Raw genomic sequence first — 18,753 nt, forward strand, 5'->3', positions numbered from 1 at the left:
TAGAAAATTCAGGTAGAAAGTACCATGTAGTCATAGGGATCCTTCCAGTGCTTTCTGGTCCATGACTGTCCTTTGTGTATAAGAATGAGAAAATGGGTTCAATTTTCAGAGTGGTTAGTGCTTCTTACTCCTCCTGTGTAACATGCAGGTCTCCCAGGATTTACAGCTGTGGTGGCTATTTTAATGATAAAATATTAAGTGGTGAGAGAGCAGCAAGAGTACATGATCGCTGGTAGCTTCAAGTGCAAAAAATCCCACTGTTCTGCTCTACCTAGCATGTTTTTAGTCCGCATCTACATAGTCACTTTTCTCTGTGTATCAAGGAGCCAAGCAGTGTAAGAACAATGCAGAAGGATGGGCTGGTTGCCTAAGTCAAGACTGTGCTGCCCTCCTCCTCCCCGAAGTATTGTGTCCCTTCCTGACGATGTTTCTCTCATCTTCCCTGCAAGTAACCACCACTTTGCTTTTTATGATAGTTATTTTTGTTTGTTTTCATGTATAAGTTCACTGCCTATGTGTTTATGTCTAAGCAGAATGGTATGATTTTGCTGGTTTAAAAAATGTATATATTGAAACTATACTCTGTGTCTAATGCTGTTAGCACTGGGAAGATAAAGCCCCCTCAGTAAACATTGATTAAATGGATGAGCAATTACATGAAAAAAATGAATGAATGAGTGAATGAATCCTAATTTGATCTGGTCGTTCCCTTGTCCATGAATGCAAGATTCTCAAGATGGCCCCAGAATGAATGCAGGATGGACTAGGAGTTTCAGGATTGACATAAATCTGTTTCCACACTTCAAGCCAGCATCCTTTATCCCAGACTTCTTAACGGGTCTGGAGGAAATGTTGGTACAGCAGTGTTCAGACAGAGGCTGGAAATGCTCCAGTGTCCCCCATGCCACAGGTGGTGGGACCTCCCTCCCAGCTCTGACTCCCCCGGGATGTCGTGCTTGGCCATGTTCCAGGGGGTTGGCTGCTCTCCAGGAGGTTCCCAAACATTACATAACTAGTTGTATTCATCTATTGTTGTGTTTGCAATTCTGAATTCTGCCACAGAATTCACATCCTGGATAAACTGAATAGTATAATTTTCCATCTGCATGACATTCTTCTTTATTTTGTGAGTGGTTTATTAAAAGACATGATTGCCAGAGAAGGGTTTTGTTTACGTTGTAATTCCATATTATCTTCCTTGTAAATTCCATGTAATTCTGTGTCTTTTCAAGGGCTGGTGATGATTCCTTAGTATTATCTTCAAATAGCTGGTAAAACCTCCTGGTTTTAGGTCACTGAGAAATGCTTCTTAGGCAGATAGAAAAAGCCCTTTCCCTTGCTTTGTTTTGCTTTGCTTTTGTTTTTTAACGTACTTTGAGCGTATAGAAGCAAAAACGTACAGCTATGCTTCCCCCTCGTGCCTTTATTACATAAACGATAGCATACTTTACACAGTGATTCTGACACTGCTTTTTAAATATTTCTTGCAGATTATTCCATTAACACTAAAGAAACAGAGTCATTCTCTTTCGTGATCATATAGGAATCTTTTGTATTTACATACTGTAGTTTAATTTTTAACCATTTGTCACTAAGAAATAGGACATAGATCCACAAATGTGCATAAAATATACTGTGGTGGGTAGAGTAACAGCTTCCCCAAGATGCCTGTGCCTAATCCCCAGAACCAATGAATATGTTGCTGTGTTTGTGTTACATTACCACAAAGGGAAATTAGGGCAGAAAATGGAATTTAGGTTACTAATGAGCTGACCTTAACATAGGAAAATTAATCTGTATTATGTGAGTGGCTCAGTAGATAATCACAAGGGTCCTTAAATGTCAAAGAGGGAGGCAGTATTATCAGTCTCAGTGTCACAATGATGTGATACGAGAAAGGGTCAACCAGCCCTTTCTGGCTTTAAAGATAAAGGGCCAAGGGCTGGGGAAAAGGCAAGAAAATGGATTTTCCCCTGGAGCCTCCTGAAGGAAACGCAGCTCTGACCACACTTGGATTTTAGTCCAGGGAGACCCACCTTAGATTTCTGACCTCTCTCTATTTTTTATTGTGTTACATTAGTTACCACATAGTACATCATTAGTTTTTGATGCAGCGTTCCATGATTCATTGCTTGTGTGTAACACCCAGAGCTCCTTGCAACCTGTGCCCTCCTTAATACCCATCACCAGGCTCGCCCTATATTTTTTAAGATAATAAACTTATGCATTAAGCATAATTCTTGCAGATTATTCCATTAACACTAAAGAAAAAGAGTCGTTCTCTTTCATGATCATATAGGAATCCTTTGTTCATGGTGATCTGTCTCAGCAGCAACAGGGAACTAATACACATACATATGTATTGTCATTACAAGGCAAATATTATTTGGCTGCTACCAAGATCCAGAATAGAATATTTCCAGTTCCAAGAAGCCCCCTGTGTGTCCTTCCCAGTGACACTCCCCTCACCCTAACCTCCCCCTGGGATAATCACCATTCTGTCTTTTATGGTCATTATTTCATTGCTTCCATTTATAGTTTTTACCCCAAAGTATGTGCACATAAATAATGCAATTTTGTACTGCCTGTTTGGAAACATACACAGTTGGAATCAGTCTGCACATCTCATCCATGTTGTTGCTTGTAGCCCTGGTTGTATTTCACTTTCAATGTTGTGTAGTATTCTATCCCGGAAATATACATTCAGAGACAGGAAGTAGCAGGGAAGGCCCTTGTCATTGGTCTTGAAGGAAGCCTCTTGACACACATGAAATGTAACCCACATCTCCAGCTGCAACTTTTTTTTTCTTTTGCAAGCTTTTGTATCTAGAGATCGTGAGTACAAAGATGTACAAAACCAGATTCCTTGTCCTCAGTAAGCATAGCAATGAGGGAGGAAACTGACAAGTAAACCAACACTTACATTGCAGTGCTGTCCAGGGAATGAGTGTGTAATAGGAGAGTGTACGGGGCACACAGCTTGGTTTGGAGTTTTCAGGAAGGCTCCCCAGTGAAAGTGACCCTTTGAATGTGGGGCTGGGAACCCTTTGTGCAAGTACATGGCAAGAGCATGAAATGGCAAAGAATTGCAAATTCTTAGCATGTGGCTGCGGGAGAGACAGAGACTGGGCTGGGAGAGGTGGGGGCAGGAGATGGGGCTGGAGGCTTGAGGAGTAAGTAGCTCAGGGAGGGCTGCCCTTGACTGCTGGACTAAGAACCTTGGAATTGCTCCTGACTGTAGTCGGAAACATGGAAAGGCTCTAAGCAAGGGAGGGACCTGCTTATATCTGAACCCAGGTAATATAACATCACTATAATCTTTCCGGCTCAACTGAAACTGAAATTTTTTCTTCATTGAAATTTTCAAATTTTCTTAGAAGTAGTTAAACTATGTTAGATATAAAGACTTGCTGATGGTCCACAAGCTGTGGCTTGAAACTACTTCCTATCTGTCTTGACTTTCCAATGTAATGTGGAAATTCCTAATCTAATCATGAAGATTACCTTTAAAAAAAAAAAAACTCAACGGGAAACCGCACATATTTGGTTTGGATCACCATATGGGAACTTCAAAGGAAGCAACACTTACTGATTTAAACTGTGAAATATATTGCTAGATAACATCGTTAGTGGGTGCTTCAGAGTCAAATGTGAAAAAGCAGCATGGTGGAAAGGATGCCAGATGTACCTGCTTCCTTTCAGGACCCAATTAAAATGAAACTGGAGTGTCCATTTTCGTCCTGTCCATCAGAAGTAGAATCTGAATTGTTAGCACAATTTAGAGCTTTTGATCTTTATCCTAACTGAACTAAAGAATGGACACCTAGGAGAGAGAAATGTTGAAAACATTTTTGAGTTTTCAGAGTGGTAATTAAGTAATGCTCTACGTATTTGTAGAGCATTTCTCAAAACTCATCAGACTGCCACCTCATAATAATATAAAACTCATCAGACTGCCACCTCATAATAATATAAGGTTTCTTGGTCCTATGAATAAGAAATTATCTTCTTGATCAACTACACTATTTACTTTCAGTTATATGTTCAGTTATCAAATATTTCAAAAATAAAGAACACAAGGAATAATACCTAAGTATCTGTGTATGGATACCCAGATTTAGAAAAACTTGAACAAATGGAAAGGTCTGTTGATGCTTTTTTGGTCAGGAAAGTCAACATCATAAATAGGTCAGTTCTTCTTATAAATATAATGTGATCCCAATGGTAACATCAACCTTTTTTTTCTTTTTTAAAATTAGGTTGATTCCAAAGTTCTTATGGAGGAAATAAATGAACTAGAATTGCTTAGAAAATTCAGAAAAACAAGAATAGTGTGGGAGGACTGGCCCCACCATATGTTAAAACTTATTTAAAATCTATAATAAGTACAATTGGATGGTTCTGGAACATGAAAAGAAAGAAGCTATTGAATCAATATTCATTCTTTTCATCCTTATCCATCAGCAGCAGCAGCAGCAGCAGCAGCAACAGCAGCACGCCCTAATCACCTAAACCCTCCCCCCACCAAGCCTCGTTTCCCAATGTCCTGGGTATGTGAGCAAAATAAAAACCCTAATTTATTTAAGCTACTTTGTTCATCTTTTGCTGAGTAACAAACCACCCTCCATTTAGTGGCTTAACAAAACCAGCAGCCATTTCTTTTGCTCACAGATCTGTAGTCTGGTCGGGATTCCGCAAGGACGGCTCCTCCTTGCTCTACCTGGGGACAGCTGGACAGGCCAGAAGGTGAAGGCTGGTATCATTTAACAGCTCACCCACCTACATGTCTAGCAGTTAATTGTGGATGTTGGCAGGGACCTCACCAGGTTCTGCTTCCCTGGATCCCCTGTCCACAGCCTCTCCACGAGGCTGCTTGCTCGTAGCACGGGCAGCAGACTAGATGGTTGATGCGGGAAACCTGCTGCGGTCTGATTGTTGTTTCTTCAAGTGACCAGTCTCCTGTGTCAGACTGATACCCAGAATTACTTCATCCTGCAGTCTCATTGCATTGGATGTGCCTTTGTTTATCCTACTTAGGTTCTTGGTCGGCTTCCTCAGTCTAAGCATCTTTCATCACTCCTGGAATTTCTCAGCAATTACCTCTTCAATATTTTTTTCCTCTCATAATCTCAGGTTTCTTCTTCTGGAAACTCTTTCAGATATTAGGTCTTTCCCATGGAATCACTATGTCTTCTAACATCTTCGTTACATTTTTTATTTCTTTGTTTATCTTTGATATATCCTGAGTATTTTTCTAAGAGCTTCCTCTCAGTTGACTAATTCTTGAGCATTTTCTACTCTTTGGTATTCATCTGTTCAGTTCTTAATTCCATCAACTTGGTTTTTCAGTTTTAGAAGTTCTATATCATTTTAATACTTTCATTTTTTTCTCCTTCATGATGGTTTCTTTTTCTTTATTTGCCTCTTGAACAATTTTAAGAATGCAGTGTTACAGTTTCTTTATGAGTTTTCTATTATCTCCAACTCTTGGGGTACTGATTTGCATGTTTATGGTAAATACTTTCCTCTTACTGGATTGTTTCATCAGATGGCTTGAAATGTTTGCATTGTAAGCCCATCTTTAGCACATGTTGTGGACTGAATATTTGTGTTCTCCCAAAATTCATATGTTGAAACTTCATCCTCCGTGTGATGTTTTTTTTGGAGGTGGGAGCTTTGAAGGGTGATTAGGTGGTGAGGACAGAGCCCTCATGATTGGGATTAGTGTCCTTATAAAGGAGACCCCTGAGTATTCCCTCACTCCTTCCTCCATGTGAGGACAGTGTGAAAAGATGGCTCTCACCAGACACTGAATCTGCTGCCACCTTAATCTTGGAATTTCCAGCTTCCAGAACTGTGAAAAATAAGTATTTGTTGTTTAAGCCTCCCAGTCTCTGGTATTTTTGTTAGAGAAGCCCAAACAGACAAAGATAGCGTGGCTATTGGTTCATGGAAGTATTCTTTCACAGCATTTTCCAGGATCCTCCATCTATTATTTTCTCAGCTTTTGACTCTTTTACCTATCATCTAGGGTAAATTTGGATTCCATATCTGTACTTGAGACTTTGATTTCTCATAGGAACCTCTGTCTACTATTGAGAGATCTACATAGATGACAGTTTTCATAACTGCTTCCCTAGACCAATAGATAGAATTTTTCTTCTTGTTTCCTTTCCAGAAAAAGGTATCCTTTCCAAGGTCCTGTATTTATGCAAGGATCTAAGTTCAGGTCCTTATTCCTGCAGAAGAGCAAGGCCAAATGTCCTATTTTTGTGAGGGTGTTAAAACTGAAGCCACTAGACCATAAGACCTTTATGAACTTTACAAATGTCCAAATTTTTTTCTCATTTCTGTTACCTGGTATTTTCCTTTCTTCCTTTTGAGCTCAGATAAGTATTAAAAATACACATTTGTCATATTTTTAATAAAGCTTTTTTTAAAATTTGAAATAGAGGATTGGACTGAATCTGCTTACTCTGCCATGTTTCAGAAGTTAACATGTTTAACAATGGTCATGTTTCTTGAGGAAACATCCCCAGAGAACCTGCATAGCCTTACTCTGGCTGATCATTAACAATGGAGATCCTTGGGTTTCATCTATGCTTTATTGAATCAAAATCTGTGGAAATTGTGTTAGAGAATATCTGTCTTAAATGAAGACCAAAAAGTGTGTGGCAAGGTTACAGGATACAAGATCTATGTAGAGAAAATCAACTGTGTTTCTGTACACTGAATAATGGGAAATTGACATTTAAAAAAGCAATATCACTTACAATAGCATTAAAAAATCCTAAATACTTAAAGATAAATTTGACAAGAGATGTGTAAGATCTATATAGAGAAAATCACAAAACATTGCTGAGAGAAATTAAAGACCTGAATAAATGGAGAACTATACCTTGTTAAAAAGTGAGTAAATTCAATATCATTAAGATGTTATTTCTTCCTCATGTTTATCTATAGATTCAGTGCAATCCAAACAGAAATTCTAGCTGGTGTGTGTGTGCGTGTGTGTGTGTGTGTAGACAGTGAGAGGCTGATTCTCAAATTCATATAGAAATGCAAAGAGTCTAGAATAGCGAAAACAATTTTGGACAAGAACAAAACAGGAAGTTAGATTTACTTGAGGTACTTTATATTTTTGTTGCTATTATAAATCGTGTCTTGAAAATTAATTTTGATTGTTGCTGTATGTAACAATGCGGTTGACTTTTGCATATTGACTTGAATACCATCACTGTAACTCTATCTTATTAATTTTTAAAAATTGTTTATAGATTCTTTAGGATTTTCCAGGTAGACAGTCCCCAAATATGTGAATAATGGCGGCTTGTTCTTCCTAGTTATACTCTCCCCCTTCTTCTTTCTTGTCTTACTGCACAGGAATGGAGCTCAAGTATGATATTGGACATCTAAGATAGCTGGAAAATTTTCTGAGAACTCCTAGTTACATTTCCTGGAATTTAATGCAGTGTGATCTCTTGCGTTCAGGGACTTCAGGGCTGTTGAAGGGGGTTCTGCAGTACATCTCTCTGCTGCTTGTGTGAAACCAAGACACTGTAACCAGAGATGGGAAACTTCCCTATTTTAAAAAACATTGTAATATTTGGCTCTTCTAACAAAGACTTTGTCATTACAGCTTACTAGTTCCTTCAGGTTTGTCCCTCTTACTGTCTTTTGCTAAGACAAGACAAATCCCTGCTTCATAAATCTTGCAGGAAAGTAGCATTTGTAATACAACCTTAAAATTTAGACTAACTCTTGCAAAAGCAAGACTGGTTATCACTTGTACTCCCGTTCTGTTCTAGCTAGGTACAAATAAGACAATCTCCTTTGAGGTAATTAATAATTCCCAAAGAAACATTGGCTCGCTGCTTTATTATAACACAACTCCTTTTTTTTGTTATTATTATTAAGGAAAGCAGTCGGGGTAACAGATGGGGAAAGCTTTAAGCCTGACAGTTATAAATAGTCTGGCTGTTTATTCCACAATATATTTGCAATTCTCTTTCTTTGCCATTCTGAAAGTTGGATCCCTGTCAAAATACTTTTCTCTTGACCAAGGATTACAAATCATTGCCAGTAGATTAGAACTCTAAAATAATGGAGGAATTTGATGAGGTTCTCTGAAAATTTTACTTATATTTTAGAGGATTGTCAACACAAACACCTGATCTTCAGAGAAGGACCTGTTTTCCAGGGATCAGATGGATTGGGGGAACTCTTTGAATGAATCAGCTGTCCCTAGTACTGCTAAGATTGCTCTTGTTTCTTATAATCAAAGTAATAGTTGCCTAATGATCACTGTGTTGCCATGCACTAGAGGGGACACAGAGACAGTTAACTCCTAACTAAAAAGACAGGCATAGAGAGAGAGCATTAGTTAAGTAGCAACAAAAGACTAGAACATGAAGTGACACAAGGCATTATATTGATGATAATGTAAGTTAGAAATTCAATTTGGTTGTTGAAAGCACATTTGCTGTCATACTAAACATTACATCCAACCGACCATCAGAGTCTTTTTAGTGTTCAAAATGTTACACACAGAGCAAATATATTATTTTTGCTTAAAGAACTTTAAATGGTATAAATTTAAGGATAACCTATCAAATTATCAAAGACTTTCCAAAATGGCAGTATCCCCACTGTCAGGGAGGGTATGGAGAGACAGAAATCTTTAAATACTGTTGGTGTTTGTGTACAAATTCCTACACCCATTCTGGAGGGCAATATGGCCATAGCTATCAAAATGTTAAATGTGCATCTCTTTGTTCTGGCAATTCTATTTCCATTAATGGTGGGCCAGACAATTTGGATTCTCTCTCCCCTCCCCCATCTCCCTCTAAAAACAACTAGAAGATCAAGGCAAAATATTTTCAAAGCCTTTTTTGAAGGCAAAAGAGAACTACCAGAACAGTGAGAATTACAGGGCTAAGATCCAAGAGAAGAAGGAAACCAAGACAATCAGACTGTGGGGGTCTCTTTATCCTCAGCGATACCACCTTTTTGGTAGATACCACAGAGAAGATGAAGTTCAGTAGAGTTAGGGAAGAAACGTAGGATTTCATGGGATGCCCAAAGAGAAAGGGCTCTAGTAACCTCCTAAACTTCAGGATGGGACCCAGGGAGGTGAGGACTGGAAATGCCGATCCTCACAATGCCTGAAGCTCAGCTTCAGTTTCTTCTTCAGTTATCAATTTGATTACAACAGTTCTTCTTCACTGGGATTCCAGGAGATGATCTATAATGTTCTAAGGCATCAGTTGTGTATGAGGAATTAATATCTCCTTTATATGTAGGCTAGATAGTACAAGCTATATACCCTTCTTGGAAAAATTAAGAAGCTAGTTACTCAAATGACTTGGTACAGGGCTTAATTCTCTGCCAGAATCTTAGCTGAGAGTGGTAAGATTAGGAAATTCTAATGCTCCCTAGTCACCAGCCAGAAGCTAGAGGAAGATAATATCTTTTCAGGACTTCAAACGACCACTCCATCATTATATACACTGACCAGCACTCAGTCAAAAATAACCACACATATCAGGAGACAACACAATCTGATAGAACACCAAGATAAACGATAGAAATGCCATAGAGAGCCAGAAAGTAGAACTATTTGGCAGATTTTTTTTTTATGTCAAAAAGATTTTCAGTGTTCTTTTTAAAAAATGATTGAGCAGAGGCCTGGAAACTCTAAAAAATCTAATGGGAAGTCTGGAACTGAAAAGTTATAATGATAAATTAAGAACTTAATAGAATTGAGTAGATCATTAGGTACAGCCAGAGATAAATTTAATAAACTGGAAATTAAATAATTCTAAAGAAAATACCCATACTGAAGCATACAGAGACAAAATATAGAAACGAGCATCAGAGCTAAATAGGATGTAGCAAAAGTTTATCTATCTGGGTGAAAAGAAGTGGCAAAATGGAGCTTAGGCAATATTTGAAGATGTAACGACTGAACATTTTCCAAAAACTGATGAGTGGCATTCATCTACAGATTCAAGAAGCGCTACAAAGCCCAGGAAGGATACATGCAAACCACACCTGAGAACATCATAGTAAAACTGCTGAAAACCAAAATTTAAAAAAAAAATCTTAATGCAGTCAGAGGAAAAGACATATTACCTCAAATGAGCAGTAAGACACTAAGCTGACTTCACAACTCTGTCTTCCACAGAGACAGTGGAAGACAAGAAACAATAGAATATCTTCAAAGTGCTTAAAGAAAGTGTAGGAAAATTGTTCATAAATGCATTCAAGGATATTAATTACATTGTAATTTGTTGAATGAAAAGTTGGAAGACTTTCTCCCTCTGTCCCTCCCCCGTTAGCTCGCTCTCTCTCAAATACATAAATAAAATCTTGAAAAAAAAAAAAGAAAAGAAAAGTTGGAAGCCATTTAAATATCCAACAAGAGGGACTGGTTAAAAATACTTACTTCATCTTCAGGTGATGGTATGTAAAAATGTTGCAGGTATGTTTTCAAGTGAAAAAAAAAAAGCAGGTTAAAAAATAATATAAGCCTATGCTCTCATTTATATTAAGCTTAATATAGCATTTACTATTTAAATATAATTTCACATAGTGTTTTAGTGTTTAAATATGATTAGGTATGGAAGGATAGGCACCAAAATAATAATAGTGATCTTTGGGTAGCGGAACTATGTGAGAATTTTCTACTTTCTTTATAATGTTTTTATAAAGACCATGTATTATCAAATGAATAAATGCCCATTTTTAAGAAGGAAACAAAACCAATCAATACTTTAAAGTTTGTGCTTTCTGTCTGCCCTGGGTCCACTGTGGATGTGCAATCACAGATATTATTTAGTGGATCCTATTACCTCTACTGAAAGAAAGTCTGCAAAATAAGGGTCAGGTAAGACTCCTAGACCCAGATCCCTTAATACTCTGGTCTTCCTACTAAATCTAGGGAAATCAGTGAAAACAATGTCCTTTGGAGTCCTAAGGTGACTCTCATTTTTTAAGAAGCATCAGTCAGAGGTCACCCTTCTCTAATTTAGAGAAATTATTTTTTTTAAAATAAGAAAATTAAGATTACCATTAAGACTAGGTTAAATTTTTAAAAAATTTTTTTCCTGCTAAAATATTAGCCTAAATTAGAATATAAGCTGCTCCCTAAACATAAGAAACTACCAGTGTTCTTGTTACTGAAAGAACAATTACTGGTTAAATTGGAGTTCCCTGGGTCCAGTGCAGTACTGTTGATCGCTTACATTGGCAACATGTTGTGCATAATTTGGGGGTAATGAAGCATCCTTCAGGGTAATATTAGTCTGAATTGTTTTTATAGGCCGAGAGATCCGTCTGCCCCTCCGAATCAGAGGGGAAGGAATGGGACCAAAGATTCACTTCAACTTTGAAATGCTGGACATTGGAAAAGTTTTCATTGGATCTGTACATTGTTATGAGGTAAGCACTAGAATTGTTCATTGAGACTCAAACAGTACTTAGCTTTTTAGGTTTACTTTATTTTGTATATGTGTGCATTGATAGAAAATGTGCACCATCACACCCATTTGCCATTACTCATTCTTGGACTCTGGAATGATCTGGCTCTTCCTTGTCTCCCTAGCCATGTTTAAGGTCTCCCCTCTAAATTTCCTCAAGGCAATGAAGTCATACTTTAATTGGTTTTATCCTCATCTTGTGGATTGCAAAGGGGAAAATCATAATCTTCTCCCATCCTTTTATGTTGTTCTCTGACAACATAAATCCTACAGACCAGAGGAGAGAGAAATGTTCACATTTTCCAGAAGGTCCTAATGAGGATAGCTGTTTTCACACTTCAGTGTTTTCTCTGAATGCACTAGTCTCCAATCCATGATTAAAAACCAGTCATTGTACTTTCTGGAACTTTCTTTTAGAAATTTCCCTGCTTTGTCTTTCCAATTAGATAGAAAATGATCCTTTTACAAGATGTACTCACGGGTTCTTCAGAATCAAAGTTACTTCACTGTCACTTCACCACTAACTTTGTATCTTGGGTACTTTTTTTTTTTTTTTAAATCAAATTGTAACCATTGATTCCTAAACTTTAAATGTTTGTATTTCTCTAAAGGTAGTAATGAAAGCAGTTACTTAATGAGAGAAAAATAGGTGTCAGGTTCCATGCTTCCTCATGTGTGCACGTCTGTCTACGTGTGTTTCGCTTCCAGTCCTTACAAAAGTGTGAAGGTAGGTTTTATTGTCCCTGCTCTACAATGAACAAGAAGAGGCAGAGAGTGGTTCATACCATCAGCAACATCACCCTTCATGTATGCTGAGTGCAGTACCAGTACTTTTACATTCAGTAGTTGGCTTGGCCCTCACTAAACCCTAGGGGGTAGGTGCAATGACAGTTCCCTGGCACTAGAGAAGTTTTGCCAGTTAAGGTAATGCTAGATTCTGTAACAAATACAAAGACCCATACTCTCTGAGACGTGACAAGCCTATTTCCCTGCTTACGTAAAGTCTCAGGCAAGGTTACCTGTCAGCTGACAGCTCTCTGCCAGCGGAGCATCTGGCCCCAGGCTCCTTCCTGCCCGTAGCTCTGCCACCGCCTCCCTCTGCCCCATGTGGCCTGCAAGATTGCAGACTCACATGTGTCACGTGGATGGGAGGGGAAAGAGCACGGAGAGAGGTATCGGGAAGATCTTTCGTAGCAGTTGGCCCTATCGGTGGCCCACGCCGGTCTGTTCGCGTCCCATCAGCTGTGCATCGCTGCATGAGTATCTGGGAAATGCAGTCTCATTGGGAGCGCAGGAGAGAGAGGAAGTGGGTTCAGTGAAGGGCAACCCTGACCCTCCCACGTCTGTTACGTAACTCGGCAAAGTCATTCAGCTAGTAAATGTGAGTGAGCCCTGGGTTACTAAGGCCCTGTATCCTGGGAAGAGAAGGTTTTTTGATCCCCTTTCAGTCCTGGGGGTCTCACCATAAGCAAATCCAGCCTGCAGCCAGCTCAGCTCTCAGCCCAGCCTAACCTTGGCAGGAGAGACAACAAGAGGGCTGCTGCTGGGAGCTTCCTACTGTGTCATTTATCCCCACATCCACTAAAGTAGCTGTGGCTTAAATGGGGCAGCGTGGAAGGTAAATAGAGATGTGAATGTCGTAATGAGATGGAAGACCCATGGAGCATGATTTCAATGAAGAACACGGTCTCATGACTATCAGGCCCTGAAAAATGGCTCAGCTGCTCTGTTGCATTGTCTTTTGCATTTTGAAAAAAGGGTCACTTTGGGAGGAAAAACATGTACATCACTTCTTACGAAATTCACATTCCGCCCATAATTTATCCAGTGTGAATTTCCCTTACATCTCACAGACTGTGTCTTGTGGATGCCACATCAGAAAAGGACCTTTAGTTCTGATGCAAAATGGATAAGTTTTCCCTGAGCATAATAATAATTTCTTACAAATGTGACCGAAGGGCGTTTGAGGCCACCACTTCTCACCCTCCTAGATTTGACCAGTAAAGTAAATCACAGACAGCTAAGTAAGTGTTAGATGAGCTGCTGTGTCAGATCAGACACTTTGGAGGGCTGCGCCTGGGCAGAGAAGGACATGGTAAGGTGCTTCCAACAGGAATATTTTGCACTCTCTGCGCATTTAGTGCTGATGCCTCATTGCATCTCTCTTTCCATTTATTATGTTTACCTACTTGAGACCAATTTGAATAACTACCTATTGCCCTTAGTCATTGCTGAGCTTAGCAAACATGTAAAAAGTAAACCACAGCTCCAAGAGTGTACACTCTTCCCCAGTGTAATTAGAAGGAAAACAAGGTGAAGCTCTACTATAAATTTTCTCCTCCCCAAGGAGTTGCACTGCAAAGGTCAGGTAATCAAAAGGTCTCAGAATTTCATCCCAAATGACTTGCCGGATTCTTCATACACATGAAGATGCTCCTTTCCCAGGGGGAGAGGAATGACATGCATGTTCTCGAAGTTGGAAGACCTGGTGTCTTAGACAAAATCCAGGTAAACCAAAAAAATAAAAACGCAATCTGTGCATCTCCATAGAGGGAAAAACAATTCCCTTTGAATGGAATTCCCTTTGAATTACCACTAATGTCTTTGAGTTGCCTTGAAGTTCCCACTAACATGTTGCAGTCCCTTCTTAAGCACAGGCAAATTTCAAACCTGTTCTGTGTGGTGCTGAGAATAGAGGTAGCGATCGCTGGTGTTGATGAGCACTCTTTGGGAGGCATCCTCATCTAAGAATTACATAAATTAGTTTCATCTTCACAGCAATCTGAGAAGTTGGTGGTACTTAAACTTTGCAGATGGAAAAACTGGGGCACAGAGAAACAAAGCGGGTTTCCCAAGGTCACACAGCTAGGAAGTCAATGGTAGAGCTGGGATTTGAGCCCAGGCAATTTGGCTTCTGGGTCCCTGGCCATAATCACTTTCTACATGGTTTGCTTAAAAGGAATGAAGGATGAAGAATAAATTCTATGACCAGGGAACTTAAAACTGAGTGAGGGAGATGGAAAATGAATGTAAAAAGATGAATAAAATATCAAGCAGCAATTAGTTATAGATCTCTTTTGGCACATCATCTTTCTTCTCTGGGAAGAAGTGGTGGTTTTCCTCTGTGAAGGCCCCTCACTCTGTTCTACACATGCTCTTGATTCCTCCTCCTTTGCTTCTCAGCAGGCAACCTGAGCTGGTGGACACCCCACATCGACCCAGACCCCACTCCCTTGGTTACCTAGCCCCCTTCTCTTTCTCCAACAAACATGTGGACCAGGGACTGAGCATACATTATCGCATTTGGTATAAATATCCTGGGTCTCCTCCACCATACTTGCCGCAACTTTGCCACTCCCACTCTCGCTCCTCACCCTTAGTCCTCTCCGAACAGGAATCTCAAATAATCAACCACTATTTCCTCCGTACCCACTCACTCCCTGAACATTTGGACTCTGGGTTCTGCAGTAACACTCCACTGGAGTTCCTTTCTTCTTCAAGGGCAGGGATGGCTTTTAATTAAAAATCAAAAATCTGTGACATTCTCTCAGATTTTGTTCCCCTTCAGCTCTGCCCACATTCAACCCCTTCTGGAAATTCTCCTCCCTTCGCTTCTTCTAGGTTCCTGACATTGCCCCGCATACCTTTCTGTACCTTTCTTCCTAATCTCCTGTGCTTTTTCTCCTTGGTGCTTTGAGTGTAGGTCGAAGGCAGTATGTAAACAGAAGAACATGCTGTTCACCTGTTCAGGTGTGAGCACTGGCAAGAGATAAAGACTGCCTTAGAAGCCCAGGAACAGAGCTTTGTGGTTAAAGCGCAGGCTCATCAGACAGGTCCCTCGGAAGATAGGAGCAGGGGCGATGGACTGAGCCAGGTGTGGACAACTCTGAATGCCAGGCATGAGCTTTTTACATACACACACCTAGTGTGCAAGCAAATACGGGCCTGTGGTATATAGAAATGAAACTTTTCTGTAGTAAAACAGTTGCTTACACAAGCATCCCCGAACAATAGAGTTGTATCCATGCAATAGGGTTTGAAGTGACAGTATCCCAATAGAATGAAATCTAATAGCACAACAAAGAGAGTCTTTGTCCTCTGGAATCCACAGCGATGTCTTGTTCACATTCTCCAGGCTACTCTTAAGAACACAGGCATAGGTAGTTCTTGCTCCTCTATTCTGACTTCTTATTTTTCAGCATGCCACTTATTCTCAACCTTCTCATGCATATAAGAGAAATACCTACCTTCCCTCAGTTACCCTACAGAGAATCAGAACAAGGCATTTTATGGATCCTTTTCAGTAGATGTAATTACAGTCAATATTTATAACTATGGTACATGTGACAACTTTGTTACAAAGAGGATACTAAAAACACAAAATTACTTCTGCATTGGGTTTCTTATCTTCAGACCTTCAAGGCAGAAGACTGTTCATTTCTCCCCTGGAGTTCTTCTCTGGCTTTAATTCCTGCAGCTCTCTCTGTGTTGGTATTAAACAGTACAGCTACGTGTTAATATGAAAATAAATCAGATGTCCATGCTCTATCTTTGCCTTCTTGGCTTTCTATTGATATAGGCAATACTATCCAACAAAGGCAGCATTGACGCCCTCTTCAACGTGATCCCTCCAACTTCAGCTTTGGGGACCTGCTTTGTTTTCAGCCCCAGGGAAGGCATCATCGAACCAAATGGAGTTCAGGCGGTCCAGATCTCTTTCAGTTCTGCCATTTTGGGGCACTTTGAAGAAGTATTCCTGGTCAATGTCAATGGTTCCCCTGAGCCTGTGAAATTGACCATTAGGTAAGATATTATCTGTAACTAATGTGGAAGCTAACTGAAGCTTTTATCTACTGCTTTCTTAAACTTCAATACAGGTTCATGTCTTGGATGTCCATAATTGTCTTTGTTGGTAGGAACACATCAAAATAATGGAATGTTTTAAATTTCCAATGGCATTTACATACTGAGCATGTGTAACTTATTATTGTCATGTGGATAAAGATGCTTTTGAAGATCTAGTTTTTGTACAAACTACAGCTTTATAAAATAAGGACTTAAAACATTAAGCTAGTTTCCAGTTATTCTCTGTTTTAGGATATTCAGGGGAAAAAATCATTATAATAATACCTAGATAAAATTATCTTCTGGACCAGGCTTTAGCTATTATCCCCATTTCTCTAAACTTTCATCTTCCATTTTTACTTTAAGGAAAATTTTTAAATGCTCATACCTATAATACCTCCAGATATTGTAAAAGAGTCTACTTAGAGCATCAGTCATCCAAGGCTAGACTTGCAGCTTTTGTGCTAGAAGTCCTTTGATGGCTTCTCCAGCTATTTGTGATAATTGAAAATCATTAATAGCAGAGTTTGCCCTCGGGATTTAAAAAAAAAGTACTCTATGACCAACCCATTGGGCAGATCTACAACTTTGGTTCCCAGTGCTTAGAAAGATCATGTCTTCAGAACACATTGCAGATCCTATTTGGATTTTCATAGCAATAGGTTGTTAATTACGATGGCAGTCTCTCTTATTATGGTTACTCATAGGTCTCCCTCAGGGTCTGAGGATAACTTAGACATTGTGGTCTGAAGAATCCTAGGAAAATTTGTTGGTCTCAGAATATCTACTGGAAATTCAGAATCTCAAGAGAAGCTTAAAGGTTATTGCCACTTCTTTCAATTCTTCCACCTAAGTGTCCCTGTTATGGAGTGAATTGTGTCTTCCCAAATTCCTATATCGAAATTCTGATACCCAATACTTAAGAATGGGACTGTACTTAGAGTTGGGCTTTTAAAGAATTAAGGTAACATGGGGTCATGTGGGTGGGCCTTAATGCAATGTGACTAGTGTCCTTTTAAGAACAGGCACACAGGGGCACCTGGGTGGCTCAGTGGTTAAGCCTCTGCCTTCGGCTCAGGTCATGATCTCAGGGTCCTGGGATCGAGTCCCGCATCGGGTTCTCTGCTCTGCAGGGAGCCTGCTTCCTCCTCTCTCTCTCTCTCTCTGCTTGCCTCTCTGACCACTTGTGATCTCTCTCTGTCAAATAAATAAAAAAAAAAACCTTGAAAAAAAAATTCTAAGATCCTTATATATAAAAAAAAAAAAAAAAAAAAAAAAAAGAACAGGCACACAGATAGGAAAATACCCTATAAAGACATAAAGAGAAGATGGCCATCTACAAGCTGAGGAGGGAGTCCCTCAGAAGAAGCTAACCCTGCTGCCACATTGATTTTGGACTTCCAGCCCATAGAGCTATGAGGAAATAAATTTCTGTTGTTTAAGCTACTCAGGTTGAGAGAGCCTGGCACAATCATAAACTTTTTTTTTTTTTTTTAAGTCTCAAGACTTATCTGAACCATTCAGAAGGCATTTATATTTTCTTCCATAATACATCTATGTTTGTGATAATTGAAAAAAAAATCAGTGTTGCTTTCTAAATATTTGAATAATATTTACTCTTCAAGAAGATGCACCATGTTCATCCTGGCCCACAGTGGACATCCTTCAGTGATAAAAAGAACATGAGGAGGGCAGGAGTATTTTTCACATTATGTGAGCTCTTGGTCACCTCCCACCTCAATAACAATTCACATTTCCTGACAAGCAATGGAGGTCGTTATCTGGAGAAGCAGGAAGAATAAACCTGCAAATGCAACCTCTGTCTCCCTTTCAGAGATTGTCTGATCTTCCAGGGTCCTCAGTAAGTTCCAGGAGATCAGCTCTTCAAAGTCCCAACTGAATAAGGTCTTCCAACTTCCTGACTTCAAGAGGTATCACTCAGCCTCTTGAGTATCCTCCACAACATCCAGCATCATTGATGGGCCTCCATCCAAAACGGGGAAGACAAAACCTTAAAACTCTGCTCTTACAAATATTTAAGATAAAAAAATAATCACCCTATTTGAGGGCAAGAATAATATATATAATAATATAGTATAAAATGACCATTAGTTTACTTTTCATGTAGGAAAAAGGTAAATACTTGCCAAGACAGACCATTGTCCTTCAGGTTGAATAAGAAAACCCATCCCAGTTTCATGTGTCTGCTCTCTAATTAAGTGCAGCCTAATAATTAATACTGCATTTATTGACCCACATACATACACATTGCAGCTCTATTAGGAATACATGTGTATTTTGGATATTCACTTAAACTTTTTTTTTTTTAAGATTTTACTTACTTATTTGAAAGAGAGAGAATGAGAGACAGCATGAGACAGTGTAGGGTCAGAGAGAGAAGCAGACTGCCCACTGAGCTGGAAGCCTG

The 18,753-nt window shown here is 39.3% G+C and overlaps 1 protein-coding gene across 1 annotated transcript in view; it reads left to right on the top strand.

Annotated features, from left to right (window-relative positions):
- LOC111152905 (HYDIN, axonemal central pair apparatus protein) overlaps nt 1-18,753 on the top strand; it is a 298,524-nt gene that overhangs the window by 71,576 nt on the left and 208,195 nt on the right. Inside the window, 2 exon segments of the mRNA XM_022511638.1 lie at nt 11,324-11,442; nt 16,060-16,283. Coding sequence (XP_022367346.1) covers nt 11,324-11,442; nt 16,060-16,283 — 343 coding nt within the window.

Source organism: Enhydra lutris, unplaced genomic scaffold (genome assembly GCF_002288905.1).
Source record: "Enhydra lutris kenyoni isolate GAN:26980312 unplaced genomic scaffold, ASM228890v2 scaffoldscaffold30, whole genome shotgun sequence".
In the NCBI taxonomy this organism is placed as follows: Eukaryota; Metazoa; Chordata; class Mammalia; order Carnivora; family Mustelidae; genus Enhydra; species Enhydra lutris.